Source organism: Microcaecilia unicolor, chromosome 7 (genome assembly GCF_901765095.1).
Source record: "Microcaecilia unicolor chromosome 7, aMicUni1.1, whole genome shotgun sequence".
NCBI classification, from domain to species: domain Eukaryota; kingdom Metazoa; phylum Chordata; class Amphibia; order Gymnophiona; family Siphonopidae; genus Microcaecilia; species Microcaecilia unicolor.
In genome coordinates, this window is record NC_044037.1 from 230,773,256 (window position 1) to 230,797,444 (window position 24,189).

Below are 24,189 nucleotides of genomic sequence, written 5' to 3' on the forward strand. Positions count from 1 at the left end.
AAAAAAAAAAAAAAGCAGAGGTTTACGCTGGGGAAAATGCTGACTGTTCAAAATTTCAAGATTATTCCACAAATATGGCCTATATGAGAGGGTGGTAAGAAGGAAGCCACTGCTGAAGAAAATCCACATGTCGCACAGTGTATGCAATCTACATATACATGGGAAGTTTTAAGGTCTGATGTGACCACAGTGGAAGATTTTGATTTCAATGCTAAGAAATATACATACAAATACAACACATTAAACTGTTAACTCCTAACCCTTGTCCACTTGTTCAGAACCCTTATTTTATCATCCTCACTTCAATATTCCCTTATCTCGTTTGTCCTGTTTGTCTGTCCTGATTAGATTGTAAGCTCTGTCGAGCAGGGACTGTCTCTTCATGTTCAAGTGTACAGCGCTGCGTACGTCTAGTAGCGCTATAGAAATGATAAGTAGTACTAGTAGTTAATACCGTCTCTACAGCTTTTACCACACCTTAATTTACGAGAGGGCCAGAGACTAAGGTCTGTCTGAGCATTTCCCCCATCCCCTGGAGCACATCCTCACTCCCGCCATCCAATCCCCCAACCTCCAGATAGAAGCTACCAAATAAAGGTTGAGCTTAAAACTTACCTCTTCACAGAAGCATTTCACTGTCCTCTGCCGATCCATCAGTAGGCTCAGGCACCATGGGACTCTCCTGATTTTGTTTCTTCCCCCTCCCCTCCCCGTTTTCCTATTATGATTATTGTAGTTCTGCCCCCACCCCTCTAAATCTGTTTGTCTTTTTATGTATTCTTTCTTTTTCCCTCTCTTTCTGTACAGTCTATACGTCACCTAGCTTGTACAGCTGATGGGCAGGACAGCAAGTCATAAATAAAACTCGAAACTTGAATTCCCTGGTGGTTCAGTGGTGAATGGGCAGGAGCATTCCCCAGTCACTCCTGTTCTGTCTGGTGCAGTATCCAAAACGGCACCCCAGCTGGTAGTCTCGTGCTTCTACCCGCTACGGGTAGTAGTGCGAGACAAGCACTAAGGGCACCGTTTTTGGATACGGTGCTGGACAGGGTAGGAGTGACTGGGAATTGCTTTTGCCCATTACTACTGGACCACCAAGGAATGTATTTGGTAGGTCCAGTCAGGAGGTGGGGGGACTTGGATTGGGGGGAAGAGGGGGAAGCTCTGACAGCGCCCAGTCTGGCTGGGAGCATCCAGCCGCAGCTTTGTAGCTGGAGTTATTTTACCATGATTTCTGGGCCATAAAATGACTTGAAGTGTGCATCTGGTGCATACCATAACTCGAATTAGGGTTTTTTATGCAATAATGAGATGTAAATCATGCATTTGAATGTTTTGCATCTCATTTTTATGTAATCCACGGCAACTTAGATATTGTTGCAGTAAATTAAGTCAAGGTGCACTAGGGTTCTTTAAGTTGTGCTAAGGGGTAAATAACATGACAAAGCCCTAATGCAGCTCGATAACTTTCCCCCTTAATGTTAAATGAGTCATAGCTGTTACTGCTGCAAAAGGGGCTTCCACTAAGTACTGAGTCAAGATATGTAAACATTTATCAACTGAAGACTTTTTGGTTTCTTATTCTCAATTACTTTTTTGAACAATTCTATAATTGTCCTTTAATGTTGAAAATGTAGAATATTAAATACCAATGTGATTTACAAATAATGTGGTAATATCTTTGTGTGTATTTTAAGGAGGAAAAAGCCTCTGTATCCCTGGTCTAAGTTTACTTGTCTTATGACTCATGGGGTGAAATCTTCATCAGCTTAAAAAACCTCCCAATTTTTTCATCTAGTATTTAAATTAGAAAACATAAGCATAGAGCACTTATCTTACACTTCCAACATGAAGCACGAAGTGCCGATTCTAGTCTTTCTTCCAACGGGGTCCCGTTTCGCCGTGTAGGCTTTATCGAGGAAACAGACCTCCTGCTTATGCTGATGTCTATATCACAGAAAGCCACAATCAAACGCCATCCTCTGGATATGCTCTCAATTAGTCTTGCGTTTGTTCTAAATGTATGATCATCGCGCAGCATGCGTTGCAACAGTAGACACCTATTTAACGCAGCTTTAATTTTTTATCTGCCGTTGCCAAACACTGTTTCTAAAATGGCGTCTACCTTTATAGATGCTCGTGGGCGCGAAGCAGACGTCATCTAATATGAATATGTTAAATAGTTTATGTTTCAACAATTTTTTATTGATGTACACATCGTATCACAACCTTAATCAGGGGTCTACAACAATTCGCCCCAGATGCTTCCAACCTTACAAACAGTGATAACATCCTTCAACAATCTTTTAAACATTTTTTCTCCCCTCCTTCCTCCCATTCCCCAATAAATCTCCCAAGTGAGCCCTATACTCTTCTGGGCCCCATTGGTGTGTCTTCCCTTCCCCTCCCCCCCCCCTACTTCCCTCCCAAGGAGCATAATCTCCCCTCTACTTCAACAATGAAAACCATAGGTACAAATATATAATCTTATATTTAACAGGTAAAATTCAAAAGCAGACTGCGACCTCGCGGGCTTAACGTATCTATATATCCATTCCAAACTTGCATAAAGGCCTTTTTCTTCTTGGGGGATCCCCGCGCCTCTCTGGCCTCCCAGGTGGCTAGCAAATGAATTTGATTCCTCCATTGCCAGTAGGACGGGGGATCTGGAGAGACCCAGTGTTGTAGTATAGTTTTCTTGGCCACTAAACATACTTTTCGACACCAAGTCCTCATCCCCTTATCCGTCATCCGAAATCCTGAATGTGTATCTAAAATATAGTGATCCCAGGATCCCTTTATTACCCTTCCCACTATAGTAGACATATACGTCTGGATCCGACTCCAGAAAGCTCTGATCTTCACACAACCCCAAAATGCATGATATAATGTATGTACTGTAGCATTACACTTAACACATCTATCACTACTTCTGGGGTTTATATGTGCAAGTTGCTGTCTGGAGAAATAAGCTCTCATTACTCCTCGGTATCCACTTTCTCTCAACCTCTCATCTACCGTAAGGGCAGGAATACTTCTCAGGGTGGCTCTTACATCCCAATTCCCTAAATTCCCTCCGGAGTCCCTTTCCCACATTTGTTTAATGGACTGAAAATTCTTGGGTGTGGAAATTAATGTTAATGCCCTATGTATAGCCGACACTGTTACCCCAGTAATCTCCAATTTTTGGAAGAAATCTCTCACTTTCTCCTCCGTTTTCATCTGCAAAGCTGGTTGGTCCAAACTAAGAATGTAGTGCTTAATCTGAGCATATGCAAACCTATCTCCCCAATGTGTACCTAGTCTGGTTTGTAGTGTTTCAAATTCCATCAACTTCCCTTCCCCATCCAACATGTGTTCTATCCTTGAAATCCCCTGGGCTTCCCATCTTAAAAATGCCACGTTTTCCCGTCCCGGATCGAAGTTCAAATTACCCCTTATAGATAATAATCCAGTAATTGTGGCCTTTCCCCCCATAGGTTTCATGAACCCTCTCCAAGTCTCTCTTAATGGCTGTAATATCACACAGTGTTTAAGGTTTATCGGCAGGTTTCGCCGTTCTTGATGCAAAAGTGTTAAAGGGTCGTAGGGCGAGAAGTATTCTTGTTCAATCTCTAATGGGGTGTATTCACTTGTCTGATTCACCCAGTCTCCTATATGCCTCAGTAAACAGGCACAGTTGTAACTACGAAGGTCCGGTAAACCCAGTCCTCCATTGTGCCAGCCCCCCATCAAGAAATGCATTTGCAATCTGGGCTTTTTCTTTGCCCAGCAGAATTGACTAAAAGCCCTGTTAACCTTCTTCAAGTCCTTCTGCAATAGACGGAGAGGTAGTGTTTGCATGGCGTAAAGCCATTTAGGAAAAATCATCATGCGAATTAAATTTATTCTGCCTCTCAAAGATATGGGTAATCCTGCCCAATTACCTAGATGTTTCTTCGTATCCATTAATAGGCTATTTATATTAAGCGAGTATAACTGTGTGGTATCCATAGTCAATCTAATCCCTAGATATTTGAATGAGTCTTTCGCCCAACTCAGGGGAAATTCTCGTCTCCATCCCTTCTTTACTTCGTCTGAGGAGGCTAGTGCCTCCGATTTTAGGAGGTTCAATCTAAAACCCGCATAGTCTCCATATTCTTCGAACGTTTCCATTAAATTAAGAAGGGAATCCTGGGGCTCCGTAATCATCACTAATAGGTCGTCAGCAAAAGCTGCTACTTTAAATTGATGTTTACCAATGGGCATCCCTTTTATCAAAGGGTTTTCTATGATGGTACGGATCAAGGGGTCCAACGTCAGTACAAAGAGTAAAGGAGATAATGGGCACCCCTGTCTGGTACCTCTTCTTATCGGGAACGACTCTGTCTCCAATCCATTGACTCGAATTGTAGCCCTCGGTTCATGATATAACGCTTTAATGGCTGAAGTGAACCGTCCCGTAATTCCATATCTTTCTAACGTGGCAAAGAGAAACTCCCAATGCACTCTATCGAACGCTTTTTCTGCGTCAAAGCTGATAAGTAGTGCTGGTGTGTTGTTTCTTTTTCTCATCTCCAATGCCCCTAATATTCGTCTTAGATTCTTTGCAGACGTCCTCCCTTTTACAAACCCTACTTGTGTCTCATGGATTAACTTTGGCAGCATTTTCGCTAACCGGTTTGCCATTATTCTTGCTAACAATTTCACCTCAACGTTTAACAATGAGATTGGTCTATACGATTCTGGAATCAGAGGGTCCCTACCAGGTTTTGGTATAACTGTAATTTGTGCCCTGGAAAGATTGAATGGCAAACGCTCTGTATCTATTATCTTATTAAAGTACTTAGCCAGCGTGGGAGTAATGCTATCTCTCATAAGTTTATAAAACTCCATACGCATCCCGTCCGGTCCTGGAGCCTTCGACAATTTCCCTCTCGTTATTTCCTGCTCTACTTCCTCTTCTTGAATTGGGCTATTCAACACTTCCCTCTCACTTTGCGTTATTTCTGGGAGTTGTAATGTATCTAAATAAAGAGAACCCTGGAGGCCTTGGTCAAATGGCGTTTCATATAATTGTTCATAGAATCTAGCAAAGATTTCTCCTATCTGCTCATCTTGCCGTACCAACTGTCCCTGGCTATTTCTCATTTGTAATATCTTCCTGTTTTGTGACTTAGGCTTAGCCAAGCGAGCCATCATGCGACCTGATTTATTACCATATCTATGTAATTGGAATCTATAATAAATTTGCGATTTAGCCGCTCTCTTATGCAGTAGTTCATTCAGAGCCACCTGCAACTCCAGTAACTTAGTGCGTTGCTCAGGCTGATTTGTCTTCCCATATGCCTGTCTTGCCCTACAAATCATAGAACTCAATCTTAATATTTCTCTATTTCGGGCCTTTCGGACATGATGTGTGTGACTAATAATTTCTCCCCTAAGCACCGCCTTGGCGGCGTCCCAGAACAGTAAAGGGTCAGTCTCGTGTTCCTTGTTAATGGTCTTATATTCCTCCCAACTCTTCTGAAGCCTTTCGCCCAACTGTCTATCTGTAAATAATTCCAGTGGGAACTGCCAGAATTTTTGTTTAAGCTTTCTAGTAGGCACCTCCCACTCCATATATACCCAGGCATGATCTGAAATCGTGTAGGGTCCTATATTGGTTGTGGCTACCTGTCCAAACAGATCTCTAGTGACCAGGAAATAGTCTATTCTAGCTTGTGATGCATGAGCTCGAGAGTGATGTGTAAAATCCCTCTCCAAGGGGTGCAGCATCCTCCATATATCAATCAAGTCTATCATTTTCCCCAGTCTTTTTAATCCCTGGTTGGACGCTGCCCCATCCCTCCTCTGTCCTTGGGAGCTGTCTATCGTTTGTTCCCATACTGTATTAAAATCTCCCCCCACTATTATAGGTGACCCAGCATATTTCATCAGATGTCCTATCACCGAGTTATAAAATTTTTTGTCATACTGATTTGGTGCGTATACATTGCAGATCACACATTTATGCCCATCTATGTCTAGCTCTACTATGACATATCTCCCCCCGGGGTCTATCATGAGGGGTCTCACTGTGGCCGCCACTCCTTTGCGAACTAAAATCGCCACTCCTCCTCTTTTTCCCAGAGCATTTGCAGCTATGCACTCTTGTACCCACCAGGTGCGTAGCTTAGCATGTTCTTCCTGACTTAAGTGTGTCTCCTGTAACAGAGCCACATCTATCTTATATCTTTGCAATTGCTGTAGAATTTTGGATCTCTTAATGGGTGAATTGATCCCGCCTACGTTCCAGGTGATCAATTTAATCATGGAATCTTGGTTGGTCTATGACTAATATTGCATGTTTTCTTGCTCCTAACCCTACCCGGTGGGCATCCCAGCCACTGCCCTTCCGGGATGAAATTTGTGTTGTACCCATAGACTCGTCGATCATTACTCCTTCCCTCCCTTTTACCTGAACCTCCTCCCCTCCCTGGATTCCTCGTTCTTCTTTTAATATATCCGTCTCTCTTCCCATTCCCCCCCTCCCCCTTCCCCCCATCTCTATCCCTATCCCTCCTCCCCTTTACTCCCTCCCATCCCCTCATCCCCTCCTCCCCTCTTTTGACCGTTCCCTGATAGGGACTCATCACGTATAGTCGCCCCCCAACCTCTCTCCCTCTGTGTCCCCCTATACACTTCTTGCCGTGTTTTAAGAAAACCCCGGGTCCCTCCTTCCTCCCATTATGTCTATTTTTGTCTCTTTATAACCGTGGGAGTGAGAAAACAATAACTCCAACAGATTAACCTTTAAACATTTGAACATACATATATACTCTTATAACTCGCCCATATTCTCACACATACTTTACTCACTCCTTTTTCTGTCCTTCCTCCCCCTCCCAAGCTATATACTTGACCTCCTGCTACCACAGTCTTTCAAACCTGTTAACTTTATATCAACTCCGGTAATTTCCTCTAGTAGTCCAAGACTATCCTCTGTATCAGTAGTTACCAGACATAAATGTCCATATAGTCCATATATTCCATATTGACTCTTGGCATCCTTTTTTCCCGTACTCAATCCGGTAAGCCTCCGCTCCGATTACTCCTCTCCTCCTGTTCCATCTGATCCACAAACTCCTTGGCTTCTTCTGGCTTTTCAAAAGTGCGAGTCGTTCCTTCGTGCATTATCCTTAATACCGCTGGATACATCAAGGTAAAGCGTTTCTTCATTGCAAATAATTTGGAACAAATGGGTGAAAAAGCTTTCCTCTTTCCCGCCACTCCCACTGAGTAGTCTTGAAAACATATAATCCGTTTGTTTTCAAATGTTAGATTTTTCTCTCCTCGTGAGGCTTGTAAAATCCACTGCTTATGGGCAAAGTTTAACACCTTCAATATGACCACCCGAGGTCGGGAATCTGTATCTCTGCGTGTCCCCAAGCGGTGTGCCCTTTCTATCCTTAGTGGGCCTAGATCAGGGGGAAATCTCACTTGCTCCATTAACCAGCACTCCAGAGCCGATGTTAGATCTCTACCTCCCAGCTTTTCCGGTAGGCCCACCAGTCGGAGGTTGTTTCTGCGGGACCTATTTTCCAAGTCCTCTATCTTTTGTTCCAATGTCTCTACTGTTCGTAAAAGTTTATTCTGTGTCTCTTCCACTACGGTAACCCGGTCTTCTACCTCTCCGGTCCTAGTCTGGAAGGCAACACATTCGCGTGTGAGATCCTCCATTCTCGTTTGTAATTTCTCCAATTTCGTGTCAATTGGTGTGAGGCGTCTTTCAAGTAGTTCTTCTAGAACCGCGGTCATCTCTGTCGTTATTTCTGAGACCCAGATCGACGCTACTGTCGGGTCCGCGCTGCTGGGTACGGCGGCCATCTTAGAATCCGTTGCCTTTTGGCGCAGCTTATCTTTCTGAGTCGTTTTAGCCGCCATCTCCCTTCGCTTTTGTTCTAATAATTCCGTATCCGAAATCAGCTCTTTTTCCCCTTCCAGGAATAGCTTCCAGCAAGTCAGAATCGTGTTTCAATGCGCGTGAGGGAGAGGTTAGGCGCCGGAGCAGCGTTCAGGTGCTACCGCTCTCCAGCATGGCGTCACGTGATCCGATATGTTAAATAGTTTAAAGGGGCAGCCCTCACCGACGGAAATCTTCAAAAAACCTTGAAAACAATTTTTTTTAAAATACTGCCCATTGTATGATTGTATTTAAACCTCTGGGCTCTAAGGCCTTCAATCTAAAGATCCATCGCTGCTCCAATTGTAGAAGGTGTCTTGCTTTGTCCCCGCCTCTGATGTCCGTCTTAATTTGGTCAATTATAAAACATTGAAAGTCCAAAAATTCATGTCTAGTGGCAATACAATATGTTGTCAAAGGGGAATCTGGTAATTTTTGTTTATGTGCAATAAATTGAACATGTAATTATGCGATGAACATACATTTAGAACAAACGCAAGACTAACTGAGAGATAGCATATCCAGAGGATGGTGTTTGATTGTGGCTTTCTGTGTTACAGACATCAGCATAAGCAGGAGGTCTGCTTCCTTGATAAAGCCTACACGGTGAAACAGGACCCTGTCAGAAGAAAGACTAGAATCGGCACTTCGTGCTTCATGTTTGAAGTCTAAGATAAGTGCTCTATGCTTATGTTTTCTAATTTAAATACTAGATAAAAAAATTGGGAGGTTTTTTAAGCTGATGAAGATTTCACCCCATGAGTCATAAGACAAGTAAACTTAGAACGGGGATACAGAGGCTTTTTCCTCCTTAAAATACACACAAAGATATTACCACACTATTTGTAAACCAGTTTGGTATTAAATAGTTTTTATTTATATAGTGGTTTAGTCCTCAATAGAGAGAAAATGTAGAATATACTGTATAAATCAGTGAAAAAGTCCTACTTTAAGCATAATGAGAAACATATATATTTATTTCAGAACATTTATACATTTATATGAAGATGTTTGCAAAGTTCTGTGTATTCATACAGTTGTCTCCCCTAAAATCAGATTTTATAAGAATCAATTTTGCATCAACTACACTGACAAGTGGACAAATATAAATAACTTTGCAAGGTTTCATATCAACCACTGAACACACCTTTAATAAGAGCATTACTACTATATGGGAAGGTCTGAAATCAGTCCTAGTGCAGACTCATATGAGTATAGAAACTAGCAGCAAAAATGTCCTATGATCAAAAGACAGTTCATTCACCTGTACCTTGGAATATCCCACTTTGGAGGGGAAAAAATTCTTATTATTGTAAAAATAACCTGAATGCACATGCTTCCTTCTAGGCAATGGGACTATCACATGAAGATTGAATATTCTCACCTCAGCCTCTCTCTCTCTCTGTTCTTCTTTTCTATTTCCTCGGATTGGGGTGGACTTTTTCTCATCAGAAACTTGTTTTCTGGGACAGCAGGGATCTCTTCTGGCCTGACAGTGGATGCTGGCTGAGCTGTCGAATTTTCAGCTTCAACATCACTAGATGAGCTTTAATTGAATATAAAACACTGTATTTTAACTACTTATGCTTTCAAACATTTTGAACCTTTAGAAAAGAAAAGTATCAAGAACAGCTGCTTTACTGGTTTCCGCAAATAGCTTCATTTGCAGCTGACTTAAATTTTGTTTTTTACCTACATTGTTTTTCAGTCTAATGCATTTAAATGGTAAATTAAAATAACCTGCAGTTTCAGTGTACTACTCAATATTACAAAAGTGTGTATGCGTTGTACTGCTACATACAGTATACAGGTAATTCTCTATTACAGTTTATTATGTAGTCAAACAAATGAGTAGCGTGATCAACAGGACTCTTCCAAAAATCCCGGGAGACGTAATGATGGCGATGGTGCTAAAGCATACAAAATTTTCTGCCCCCCCATACACAAAAAAAGTATCTTAAAATAGCATTCCAGCTGTGTAAATCAGCTGGTTTCAATATCAGAGGCAAATGTTGAAGAGGATATAGCCACTTTGGTAGAAGAACCATCTTAATAAGATGGATCCTCCCCCCACAATGACAAAGGCAAAGGGACCCAATAGGAACACAAAATCTTAGATATCTGCAAGAAAGCTGGAACATTAGCGTCATATAAATGGACTGGATTATTACGGATATGCAGTCTTAAATATAACACTACTTTAAAATGATGGGCATCTAGTGGTATACCTTGTATTTGAGGATCCTGCAATAACTTTTGCACTAATGGCTCCATGCAGAGGCTGAACAAGGGAAACAATGGGCCGCCCTGCCTTGTGCCGCTCTGAACAGAGAATGGGGAGGACAGTACCCTTTTCATGAATACCTTGGCCCCGGGACCGACATACGTCTGAAGCACGCGCAAAATCAGACCCCGAAAACCAGATCGTTGTAACGCTGACATAAACAGGACCAAGAGAGTGTCGAAGGCCTTTTCAATATCAAAGTTGACCAACACTGCATTCAAGTCCAACTTGCGAACCATATCTATGGCTCCCAGCATACTATGAACATTGGCCACTGCGTTTCTTCCCTTAACGAACCCCACTTAATGCTGGGATACTAAACACAGTATAATTGCTTGTAATGTGGTAGCAATAAGCTTGGCAAAGATTTTGATGTCCACATTAAGCGGTGAAATCAGTCAGTATGAGCTGTGAACAATTGGTCTTTCCTTGGTTTTAATATAGTTAATATGGTTGCCTCCCTCATAGTGCCCGGAAAATGCCCAGTATTAAGAGCTTTATTGTACACCATCCTCAGGACAGGTGCTATCTAGCTGCCCAGAATTGTGTAAAATTCTAAGGGAAGGCCATCAGGTCCTGGGATCTTACGTCCAAGCCAGTCCCTGAAATGTCATCTGGATCTCTGCCAAATGAATAGGTGCATTAAGTAAATCCAACTCTTCCGGCAGCAATGTAGGGAGGGGCAAATCTTTAAAGAATTTCTCCTCAGCTGCAACATCAGAATCACGGACTGTGTACAAAGTAACATAATTCCTCAACAATTTTGCTATGGAATGGTTATCTGAGATCTTAATACCCACTGGATCGCAAAGGAGTGGGACAAAATGAGGTCCCGCCTCCGTGCGAATTAATCTGGCCAAACAAGTACCCATCTTATTACCATAGTGAAAACAATGATGACATCCGTACTGCATAGTGTGCAAGGTCCTCCTATGGATAAGGCTATTTAGGGCTTTTTGTAATTGTAAATACTGTTCCCTTGTCTCCATGGTGAGATTACATGCCAACTTCCTGTGGGCTTGATGTAATTGTGTCGTCAATGTAAGGATTCGTCTATTTTAAACGCTTTGCACAATGGACGAGATAGGAAATGATCTCCCCAAACCCTTCCCTGCCTCCCAGAAAACGCTCGAGGTGGGCTAATGTTGTTGATTAGTGGAACAATATACCTGCCATTTGTTATTTAAAAAGGTTACAAGTGCTGAATCATCGGCTAGGTGCTGCAGCATTTTCCACAGAGGCCTATGCTCTTTTCTGCTCAAATGCAGGCTGAGACAGACCATAGCATGATCAGAAATTCCCCGAGGGATAATATCCACCGCACGAACTGCTTTAAAGGTGTGATCAGAAAGCAATATATAATCCAGGCGGCTCTCTGCCAAATGAGCTCTGGATACATGTATATAGCCCACCTCTCCTGGGTGTAACACCCACCAAATATCCAAGAGATTTAGGCTGGGACATAATGGGCCCCTCCAACGGGCTACTGGTGGTCTTCTTCCACTTGCGCTTTTGCGATCTTGCCCTGGGTCTGCCACTGCATTAAAATTTCCACCTATTATAAATGTGCAATTAGTAAAGGGAGTAAGAGCTCGCAATAGCGAGGGGAAAAAGGTGTGGTAAAAAATATTTGGAGCGTAGAGAGAGACCAATACATATGGCAAGCCATACACAGTATAGTGTAACACTAGTCAGCAACCCTGAGCATCAGTACTAGTATGCAGCAATTGAAAGGCTTTATTAATAAGAATCGCGGTACCTGCTCTGCATGGGACTGGACCTGTATAAAGCGAATGCTACATACCTGTAGAAGGTATTCTCCGAGGACAGCAGGCTGATTGTTCTCACTGATGGGTGACGTCCACGGCAGCCCCTCCAATCGGAAACTTCTCTAGCAAAGTCCTTTGCTAGTCCTCGCGCGCCCGCGCGCACCGCGCATGCGCGGCCGTCTTCCCGCCCGAAACCGGCTCGAGCCGGCCCGTCCAGTATGTAGCAAGACAATACACTTCAAGGGAAGACACAACTCCAACGGGGAGGCGGGCGGGTTTGTGAGAACAATCAGCCTGCTGTCCTCGGAGAATACCTTCTACAGGTATGTAGCATTCGCTTTCTCCGAGGACAAGCAGGCTGCTTGTTCTCACTGATGGGGTATCCCTAGCCCCCAGGCTCACTCAAAACAACAACCATGGTCAATTGGGCCTCGCAACGGCGAGGACATAACTGAGATTGACCTAAAAAATTTACCAACTAACTGAGAGAGCAGCCTGGAACAGAACAAACAGGGCCCTCGGGGGGTGGAGTTGGATCCTAAAGCCCAAACAGGTTCTGAAGAACAGACTGCCCGAACCGACTGTCGCGTCGGGTATCCTGCTGCAGGCAGTAATGAGATGTGAATGTGTGGACAGATGACCACGTCGCAGCTTTGCAAATTTCTTCAATGGAGGCTGACTTCAAGTGGGCTACCGACGCAGCCATGGCTCTAACATTATGAGCCGTGACATGACCCTCAAGAGCCAGCCCCGCCTGGGCGTAAGTGAAGGAAATGCAATCTGCTAGCCAATTGGATATGGTGCGTTTCCCTACAGCCACTCCCCTCCTATTGGGATCAAAAGAAACAAACAATTGGGCGGACTGTCTGTGGGGCTGTGTCCGCTCCAGGTAGAAGGCCAATGCTCTCTTGCAGTCCAATGTGTGCAGCTGACGTTCAGCAGGGCAGGAATGAGGACGGGGAAAGAATGTTGGCAAGACAATTGACTGGTTCAGATGGAACTCCGACACGACCTTTGGCAAGAACTTAGGGTGAGTGCGGAGGACTACTCTGTTATGATGAAATTTGGTGTAAGGGGCCTGGGCTACCATGGCCTGAAGCTCACTGACTCTACGAGCTGAAGTAACTGCCACCAAGAAAATGACCTTCCAGGTCAAGTACTTCAGATGGCAGGAATTCAGTGGCTCAAAAGGAGGTTTCATCAGCTGGGTGAGAACGACATTGAGATCCCATGACACTGTAGGAGGCTTGACAGGGGGCTTTGACAAAAGCAAACCTCTCATGAAGCGAACAACTAAAGGCTGTCCCGAGATCGGCTTACCTTCCACATGGTAATGGTATGCACTGATTGCGCTAAGGTGAACTCTTACAGAGTTGGTCTTGAGACCAGACTCAGACAAGTGCAGAAGGTATTCAAGCAGGGTCTGTGTAGGACAAGAGCGAGGAGCTAGGGCCTTGCTGTCACACCAGACGGCAAACCTCCTCCACAGAAAGAAGTAACTCCTCTTAGTGGAATCTTTCCTGGAAGCAAGCAAGACGCGGGAGACACCCTCTGACAGACCCAAAGAGGCAAAGTCTACGCTCTCAACATCCAGGCCGTGAGAGCCAGGGACCGGAGGCTGGGATGTAGAAGAGCCCCTTCGTCCTGCGTGATGAGGGTCGGAAAACACTCCAATCTCCACGGTTCTTCTGAGGATAACTCCAGAAGAAGAGGGAACCAGATCTGACGCGGCCAAAAAGGAGCAATCAGAATCATGGTGCCTCGGTCTTGCTTGAGTTTCAACAAAGTCTTCCCCACCAGAGGAATGGGAGGATAAGCATACAGCAGGCCCTCCCCCCAATCCAGGAGGAAGGCATCCGATGCCAGTCTGCCGGGGGCCTGAAGCCTGGAACAGAACTGAGGGACTTTGTGGTTCACTCGAGATGCGAAGAGATCCACCAAGGGGGTGCCCCACGCTTGGAAGATCTGGCGCACCACTCTGGAGTTGAGCGACCACTCGTGAGGTTGCATAATCCGGCTCAGTCTGTCGGCCAGACTGTTGTTTACGCCTGCCAGATATGTGGCTTGGAGCACCATGCCGAGACGGTGAGCCCAGAGCCACATGCTGACGGCTTCCTGACACAGGGGGCGAGATCCGGTGCCCCCCTGCTTGTTGACATAGTACATGGCAACCTGGTTGTCTGTCTGAATTTGGATAATTTGATGGGACAGCCGATCTCTGAAAGCCTTCAGAGCGTTCCAGATCGCTCGCAACTCCAGGAGATTGATCTGTAGACCGCGTTCCTGGAGGGACCAGCTTCCTTGGGTGTGAAGCCCATCGACATGAGCTCCCCATCCCAGGAGAGACGCATCCGTTGTCAGCACTTTTTGTGGCTGAGGAATTTGGAAAGGACGTCCCAGAGTCAAATTGGACCAGATTGTCCAACAATACAGGGATTCGAGAAAACTCGTGGACAGGTGGATCACGTCTTCTAGACCCCCAGCAGCCTGATACCACTGGGAGGCTAGGGTCCATTGAGCAGATCTCATGTGAAGACGGGCCATGGGAGTCACATGGACTGTGGAGGCCATGTGGCCCAGCAATCTCAACATCTGCCGAGCTGTGATCTGCTGGGACGCTCGCACCCGCGAGACGAGGGACAACAAGTTGTTGGCCCTCGTCTCTGGGAGATAGGCGCGAGCCGTCCGAGAATCCAGCAGAGCTCCTATGAATTCGAGTTTCTGCACTGGGAGAAGATGGGACTTTGGATAATTTATCACAAACCCCAGTAGCTACAGGAGGCGAATAGTCATCTGCATGGACTGCAGGGCTCCTGCCTCGGATGTGTTCTTCACCAGCCAATCGTCGAGATATGGGAACACGTGCACCCCCAGCCTGCGAAGTGCCGCTGCTACCACAGCTAGGCACTTTGTGAACACCCTGGGCGCAGAGGCGAGCCCAAAGGGTAGCACACAGTACTGGAAGTGGCGTGTGCCCAACTGAAATCGCAGATACTGTCTGTGAGCTGGCAGTATCGGGATGTGTGTGTAGGCATCCTTCAAGTCCAGAGAGCATAGCCAATCCTTTTGCTGAATCATGGGGAGAAGGGTGCCCAGGGAAAGCATCCTGAACTTTTCTTTTACGAGATATTTGTTCAGGGCCCTTAGGTCTAGGATGGGACGCATCCCCCCTGTTTTCTTTTCCACAAGGAAGTACCTGGAATAGAATCCCAGCCCTTCTTGCCCGGATGGCACGGGCTCGACCGCATTGGCGCTGAGAAGGGCGGAGAGTTCCTCTGCAAGTACCTGCTTGTGCTGGAAGCTGTAGGATTGAGCTCCCGGTGGACAATTTGGAGGTTTTGAGGCCAAATTGAGGGTGTATCCTTGCCGGACTATTTGCAGAACCCACTGATCGGAGGTTATGAGAGGCCACCTTTGGTGAAAAGCTTTCAACCTCCCCTCGACCGGCAGGTCGCCCGGCACTGACACTTGGATGTCGGCTATGCTCTGCTGGAGCCAGTCAAAAGCTCGCCCCTTGCTTTTGCTGGGGAGCCGCTGGGCCCTGCTGAGGCGCACGCTGCTGACGAGAGCGAGCGCGCTGGGGCTTAGCCTGGGCCGCAGGCTGTCGAGAAGGAGGATTGTACCTACGCTTACCAGAAGCATAGGGAACAGTCTTCCTTCCCCCAAAAAATCTTCTACCTGTAGAGGTAGATGCTGAAGGCTGCCGGCGGGAGAACTTGTCGAATGCGGTGTCCCGCTGGTGGAGAGACTCTACCACCTGCTCGACTTTCTCTCCAAAAATGTTGTCCGCACGGCAAGGCGAGTCCGCAATCCGCTGCTGGAGTCTATTCTCCAGGTCGGCGGCACGCAGCCATGAGAGCCTGCGCATCACCACACCTTGAGCAGCGGCCCTGGACGCAACATCAAAGGTGTCATACACCCCTCTGGCCAGGAATTTTCTGCACGCCTTCAGCTGCCTGACCACCTCCTGAAAAGGCTTGGCTTGCTCAGGGGGAAGAGCATCAACCAAGCCCGCCAACTGCCGCACATTGTTCCGCATGTGTATGCTCGTGTAGAGCTGGTAAGACTGGATTTTGGCCACGAGCATAGAGGAATGGTAGGCCTTCCTCCCAAAGGAGTCTAAGGTTCTAGAGTCCTTGCCCGGGGGCGCCGAAGCATGCTCCCTAGAACTCTTAGCCTTCTTTAGGGCCAGATCCACAACTCCAGAATCATGAGGCAACTGGGTGCGCATCAGATCTGGGTCCCCATGGATCCGGTACTGGGACTCGATCTTCTTGGGGATGTGGGGATTAGTTAGAGGTTTTGTCCAGTTCGCAAGCAATGTCTTTTTTAGGACATGGTGCAAGGGAACAGTGGACGCTTCCTTAGGTGGAGAAGGATAGTCCAGGAGCTCAAACATTTCAGCCCTGGGCTCGTCCTCCACAACCACCGGGAAGGGGATGGCCGTAGACATCTCCCGGACAAAGGAAGCGAAAGACAGACTCTCAGGAGGAGAAAGCTGTCTTTCAGGAGAGGGAGTGGGATCAGAAGGAAGACCCTCAGACTCCTCGTCAGAGAAATATCTGGGGTCTTCTTCTTCCTCCCACGAGGCCTCACCCTCGGTGTCAGACACAAGTTCACGAACCTGTGTCTGCAACCTCGCCCGGCTCGACTCAGTGGAGCCACGTCCACGATGGGGGCGTCGAGAGGTAGACTCCCTGGCCCGCATCGGCGAAGCTCCCTCCGCCGACGTAGTCGGGGAGCCCTCCTGGGAGGTGGCCGCAGTCGGTACCGCACGCGGTACCGACGTCGGGGACCTCACCCCGGGCGATGGGCCAGCCGGCGCCACGCTCGACGGTACCGGAGGCGCAAGCACCGCCGGTACCGGAGGGGTAGGGCGCAACAGCTCTCCCAGAATCTCTGGGAGAACGGCCCGGAGGCTCTCGTTCAGAGCGGCTGCAGAGAAAGGCAAAGAGGTCGATGCAGGCGTCGACGTCAGAACCTGTTCCGGGCGAGGAGGCTGTTCCGGGCTGTCCAGAGTGGAGCGCATCGACACCTCTTGAACAGAGGGTGAGCGGTCCTCTCGGTGCCGATGCCTGCTGGGTGCCGACTTCCTCGGCGACCCAGAGCTCTCGGTGCCGACGCGGGGAGGCGACCGGTGTCGATGCTTCTTCGATTTCTTCCGAAGCATGTCACCGGAGCTCCCCGGCACCGACGAGGAGGACGTAGAATCCAGCCGTCGCTTCCTCGGGGCCGAGGCCGAAGGAGGTCGGTCTCGGGGGGGCTGTACCGCAGGAGCCCTCAGGGTAGGAGGAGACCCACCCGAAGGCTCACCGCCACCAGCAGGGGAATGGACAGCCCTCACCTGCACTCCTGACGATGCACCACCGTCCGACGACATCAGCAGACGAGGTCCCGGTACCACCGACGTCGATGCAGCTATCCGATGTCTCGGCGCCGATGCAGAGGCCCGATGCCTCGATGCACTCGATGCAGGGGCGGCCGAGGAAGATGGTCTGGACGCTGACGACGTCGATGCACTCGAAGATCCCGGTGCCGATGCCGACGAAGAGCCCGAGAACAACACGTTCCACTGGGCTAGTCTCGCTACCTGAGTCCGCCTTTGAAGCAGGGAACACAGACTGCAGTTCTGAGGGCGGTGCTCGGCCCCCAGACACTGAAGACACGACGAGTGTCAATCAGTGAGCGAGATAACCCGGGCGCACTGGGTGCACTTCTTGAAGCCGCTGGAAGGCTTCGATGTCATGGGCGGAAAAATCGCGCCGGCGAAATCAAAGTCCGAAATGACGGAAAAAGAGCACCAAAAAATTTGTAAGGGAGAAAATCTCGACCGAGGCCGAAAAGAGGCCTACCCCGACGACGAAAGAAAACTTATCGGGGCAAAAAGCTGGAAGTACGGGGAGGATTAACACGAAACCCGGGGGGGGGGGGGGGGGGGGGGGGGGTTCCGGAGCACTTCCCGACACTTGAAAGACTTTTCCGAAGAAAAAACACGTCAAAATAAATTTGGACGCGCAAGGTCGACTTTCCGGGGCTCGACACGGCGAAAACACGACCGTACCGAGTGCGGACAAAAGAAGACTGGCCGGCTCGAGCCGGTTTCGGGCGGGAAGACGGCCGCGCGGGCGCGCGAGGACTAGCAAAGGACTTTGCTAGAGAAGTTTCCGATTGGAGGGGCTGCCGTGGACGTCACCCATCAGTGAGAACAAGCAGCCTGCCTGTCCTCGGAGAATAATAATAATGACCAAACCATTCCCTACGTAACTTTTGATGCTCAGGTCCTGTAAAGGTGGGTCTCTTACAACAAGGCGATCTCCACTCCGTGTCTTCTTAAAGCAGTCAATATTTTCTTCCTTTTTACAGGTGAGTAAATACCACCCACATTCCAGTATCTCCCTATCCCCTCCATCCTTTTCGTCCTTTCCCGAAGTCACTAATGAAGAAACAACACACCTTCTCTCCTCCTCTAAACGAACTACCTGTTCCTCTGATCCCATTCCTACCCACCTTCTTAACACCATCTCTCCTACTCTTACCCCTTTTATCTGTCATATCCTTAATCTTCCACTTTCCACTGCGACCGTTTCCAATGCCTTCAAACATGCTGTGGTCACACCACTCCTTAAGAAGCCCTCACTTGACCCTACATGTCCTTCCAACTATCGACCCATCTCCCTCCTCCCCTTCCTCTCCAAGATACTTGAACGCACCATTCATCGCTGCTGTCTTGACTTTCTCTCATCTCATGCCGTTCTTGACCCACTCCAATCTGGCTTTCGCCCTCTTCATTCAACTGAAACTGCACTTACAAAAGTTTCCAATGACCTGTTACTGGCCAAATCCAAAGGTCTCTATTCTATCCTCATCCTTCTCGATCTATCCGCCGCTTTTGACACTGTTGACCACAGCCTACTCCTTGATACACTGTCTTCACTTGGATTCCAGGGCTCTGTTCTTTCCTGGTTCTCCTCCTACTTCTCAGTTCGCACCTTTAGTGTACACTCTGGTGGATCTTCTTCCACTTCTATCCCACTACCAATTGGAGTACCTCAGGGTTCTGTTCTCGGTCCTCTCCTGTTCTCTATCTACACTTCCTCCCTTGGCTCTCTGATATCATCCCATGGCTTTCAATACCATCTCTATGCTGAAGACTCCCAGATCTACCTCTCTACCCCCGAAATCTCAACCAGCATCCAGACCGATGTTTCAGCCTGCCTGTCTGACATCGCTGCCTGGATGTCTCAACGTCATCTAAAGCTTAATATGGCCAAGACCGAGCTTCTCATCTTTCCCCCTAAACACACCTCTCCGCTCCCCCCTTTCTCTATTTCTGTGGATGGCACTCTTATTCTCCCCGTCTCATCAGCTTCGGGGTCATCTTTGACTCCTCTCTCTCCTCTGCTCACATTCAGCAGATTGCCAAAACCTGTCGTTTCTTTCTCTATAACATCAGCAAGATCTGTCCTTTCATCTCTGAGCACTCTACCAGAACCCTCATCCACACTCTTATCACCTCTCGCCTAGACTATTGCAACCTGCTTATCACCGGCCTCCCAATAAGCCATCTCTCTCCTCTTCAATCAGTCCAAAACTCTGCTGCATGACTCATTTTCCGCCAAAGTCGCTTTGCTCACATTAGCCCTCTCCTCAAATCACTTCACTGGCTCCCTACCCGTTTCCGCATTCAATTCAAACTTCTTTTACTGACCTATAAGTGTATTCACTCCGCTGCTCCCCAGTACCTCTCCACTCTTGTCTCTCCCTACACCCCTCCTCGAGCACTCCGTTCTGTTGACAAATCTCTCTTGTCTGTCCCCTTCTCCTCTACTAATTCCAGACTCCGTTCCTTCTATCTCGCTGCACCACATGCCTGGAATAGACTTCCCGAGCATGTACGTCTAGCCCCGTCTTTGGCCGTTTTTAAGTCCAAGCTAAAAGCCTACCTCTTTGAAGCTGCTTTTGAGTCCTAACCACTGCTCACTTGCTTGTACCTTTATCCCCTCCTCTTTATTTTATTTTTTATTTGTAGCATTTGTATCCCACATTTTCCCACCAATTTGCAGGCTCAATGTGGCATACATTTGCCGTAGTGGTGGTTGCCATTTCCGGTTAACAGAATTACAAATGGTATTACATAACGTGCGTACATACATGGTAAAGAATAATACATTATGGTATTGCATAGAGTGTCCTGAGTGATAGATTAGATTGTAGCATATGTTAGGTCATCAATTATAGAGAGATCGTTTCGGCATAAGGATTAAAGTGGTATTGCATTAAGGTGTGCACATACATGGTAAAGAAGAATACGTTATGGTATTGCATATACAGTGGGGGAAATAAGTATTTGATCCCTTGCTGATTTTGTAAGTTTGCCCACTGACAAAGACATGAGCAGCCCATAATTGAAGGGTAGGTTATTGGTAACAGTGAGAGATAGCACATCACAAATTAAATCCGGAAAATCACATTGTGGAAAGTATATGAATTTATTTGCATTCTGCAGAGGGAAATAAGTATTTAATCCCTCTGGCAAACAAGACCTAATACTTGGTGGCAAAACCCTTGTTGGCAAGCACAGCGGTCAGACGTCTTCTGTAGTTGATGATGAGGTTTGCACACATGTCAGGAGGAATTTTGGTCCACTCCTCTTTGCAGATCATCTCTAAATCATTAAGAGTTCTGGGCTGTCGCTTGGCAACTCGCAGCTTCAGCTCCCTCCATAAGTTTTCAATGGGATTAAGGTCTGGTGACTGGCTAGGCCACTCCATGACCCTAATGTGCTTCTTCCTGAGCCACTCCTTTGTTGCCTTGGCTGTATGTTTTGGGTCATTGTCGTGCTGGAAGACCCAGCCACGACCCATTTTTAAGGCCCTGGCGGAGGGAAGGAGGTTGTCACTCAGAATTGTACGGTACATGGCCCCATCCATTCTCCCATTGATGCGGTGAAGTAGTCCTGTGCCCTTAGCAGAGAAACACCCCCAAAACATAACATTTCCACCTCCATGCTTGACAGTGGGGACGGTGTTCTTTGGGTCATAGGCAGCATTTCTCTTCCTCCAAACACGGCGAGTTGAGTTCATGCCAAAGAGCTCAATTTTTGTCTCATCTGACCACAGCACCTTCTCCCAATCACTCTCGGCATCATCCAGGTGTTCACTGGCAAACTTCAGACGGGCCGTCACATGTGCCTTCCGAAGCAGGGGGACCTTGCGGGCACTGCAGGATTGCAATCCGTTATGTCGTAATGTGTTACCAATGGTTTTCGTGGTGACAGTGGTCCCAGCTGCCTTGAGATCATTGACAAGTTCCCCCCTTGTAGTTGTAGGCTGATTTCTAACCTTCCTCATGATCAAGGATACCTCACGAGGTGAGATTTTGCGTGGAGCCCCAGATCTTTGTCGATTGACAGTCATTTTGTACTTCTTCCATTTTCTTACTATGGCACCAACAGTTGTCTCCTTCTCGCCCAGCGTCTTACTGATGGTTTTGTAGCCCATTCCAGCCTTGTGCAGGTGTATGATCTTGTCCCTGACATCCTTAGACAGCTCCTTGCTCTTGGCCATTTTGTAGAGGTTAGAGTCTGACTGATTCACTGAGTCTGTGGACAGGTGTCTTTCATACAGGTGACCATTGCCGACAGCTGTCTGTCATGCAGGTAACGAGTTGATTTGGAGCATCTACCTGGTCTGTAGGGGCCAGATCTCTTACTGGTTGGTGGGGGATCAAATACTTATTTCCCTCTGCAGAATGCAAATAAATTCATATACTTTCCACAATGTGATTTTCCGGATTTAATTTGTGATGTGCTATCTCTCACTGTTACCAATAACCTACCCTTCAATTATGGGCTGCTCATGTCTTTGTCAGTGGGCAAACTTACAAAATCAGCAAGGGATCAAATACTTATTTCCCCCACTGTAAGTTCCTGAGTAATAGATTGGTTTGTAACCTTTTAATTCCCCTTGCCTCTTAATTGTTCTGTCTGTTACCTGTCTTATTTAGATTGTAAGCTCTTTGAGCAGGGACTGTCTTTATGTGTATGATGTACAGCGTTGCGTATGCCTTGTAGCGCTATAGAAGTGATAAGTAGTAGTAGTTATAACATTGACTGCCATGGGAAATTATAATATTCAGAATTTTATACATATTATATGCCTGAAGGAACCCACCCAGCAATGCAATAATACAGAAAGGAAGTCCTACACCATATACTGTTATACTCCATATGGAATTAGTTTCATGAGTGAGATTACCATGGAATTTTACCTTCAAAAATGACCCAGTACCCCCCACCCCCTTCAAAACCCTGCATCAGTGGATAAAGATCAAACCCGAATGAAAAACCTGTAATAATGAACTATCAGGCTAATTAGATTAAACTAACTGAAATCTCAGACATACAAACCAATGATAAGACACAATTTGGAAGCTTTTTCATAGAGAAAGATGAACTGAACATATTACATAATGACCTAAATATCAGTCCCAGAATACCACTGAATTCAAACAGGTCATATGCAGTACTGCATCTGCAGGAGCTACCTGAAAAATCGAGATTACGTAGAGACATTTAAGTCTTAGATCCTGCTACAGTAGAATCATTGTCATGCGGGATACTGGTATATAATGATACTACATCCAAAGATACCAGTTTTATAGAATTTTTGGATTATCACTTACAATCTAGGGTTTTTAAAACATCATCTTATCTAAGAGACTCTGCGCATCTCATACAGATTTTGCAAAACATTGAGCTACATGACAATTCTATAAAACTGTTATCTTTGGATGCAGTATTATTATATACCAGTATCCCGCATGACAACGCTTGTAATCTAGTGGATTTCCATCTTCAACAGTTAGAGATGTCCTCAGAAAAAGTGGATCTTTTGAACATGCTAATGGAAATTGTAATACGGAAAAACTACTTCCAATTTGAAGATAAAATCTTTCTACAGATTCATGGCATTGCAATGGGGGCCACAGTTGCACCAACCATCGCGTGCCTTTACATGGCAGACTTCAAGGAGAAATTCCTCTATTCATCAAGATTTTTTTCATATATCATTTTATGGAAACGTTTCACTGATGATGTAATTTTCATATGGAAGGGAAATGATGAACAGCTTAAACAGTTTTTCCAATATCTGAATTCTGTTGACAGATATATTAAATTTGAGTCCTTGGTGGAAGGTCAATCCATCAATTATATGGACATCACCACTGATTTACATAATGGGATATTCAATACAAAAATATATCGTAAATCTACAGATTCTAATAAATTACTTCATTATCACAGTTTCCATCCGATGGCAGCCAAAAATGGAATCCCTGTAGGTCAATTTTTACGTTTAAAAAAATTGTCCGCTTCTGAGGAAGACTTTAAAGAATCTGCTATAGATCTATGCAATAGATTTAGATCTCGAGCATGCCCCAATAATGTTATCAAAAGGGCTTACAAGAGAGCCATGAATGTGAATGTCATTGGTTACTCAATCCGTCTTCTAACTTATCAGGTAAAAATGATAGATTGACTTGCATATTGCCTTTTTCATGGCAGACCAGGGCTATAAGAAACATCATTAGTAAACACTGGCCCATACTTGCAGTCCATGGATTTCATGAAGCACCAACATTTGCCTACACTAGGGATCGGAACGTGGGAGAAATGTTGTCATCGGCTAGTCTCTCCTCTTGGAATAGAATTACATCTGATGAAAAGGGCCACAACAGCTGTGGCAGATGTGTTTATTGCCGATATGCTTGGCAAACTTAGGTTGTTACTAACCTGAAGACTGGCAAACCTTTTTATCTTAACAGTTCCACGGACTGTAACTCCTCCCAGGTCTATGGAATAGTTTGCCCGTGTGCAAAGTGGTACATTGGGCACACCAATAGACGGATCAAACAAAGAATCGGAGAACATTTAAGCAACTTAAGAACCCATAAAAGTGAAGCACCTCTAGTAGATCACTGGGCGCAGGAGCAACACGCTATTGAAGAGTTGAGATTTATAGTGCTCACCCAGGTTCTTTTACCTCATGGTGGAGATGCCCCCCGGATTCTTTTGAGAAAAGAACAAGAACTTATTTTCCAGTGGAACACAGTGGCCCCTAGTGGTCTGAACAGGGAAACAGAGTGGCAATCCCTTATCTAAAATTTTCCCGCGCTAGTGTGTCAGCTGTGTTATGATTCTGCCGGTTTGG

General features: G+C 46.2%; 1 protein-coding gene across 1 annotated transcript in view; it reads right to left on the bottom strand.

Moving 5' to 3' along the window:
- The window catches only part of PPIG (peptidylprolyl isomerase G), a 168,009-nt gene that overhangs the window by 38,509 nt on the left and 105,311 nt on the right, over positions 1–24,189 (bottom strand). The window contains exon 10 of the mRNA XM_030208759.1: positions 9,309–9,470. Within this exon, the coding sequence (XP_030064619.1) occupies positions 9,309–9,470 (162 nt within the window). The remainder of the gene's footprint in view (positions 1–9,308; positions 9,471–24,189) is intronic.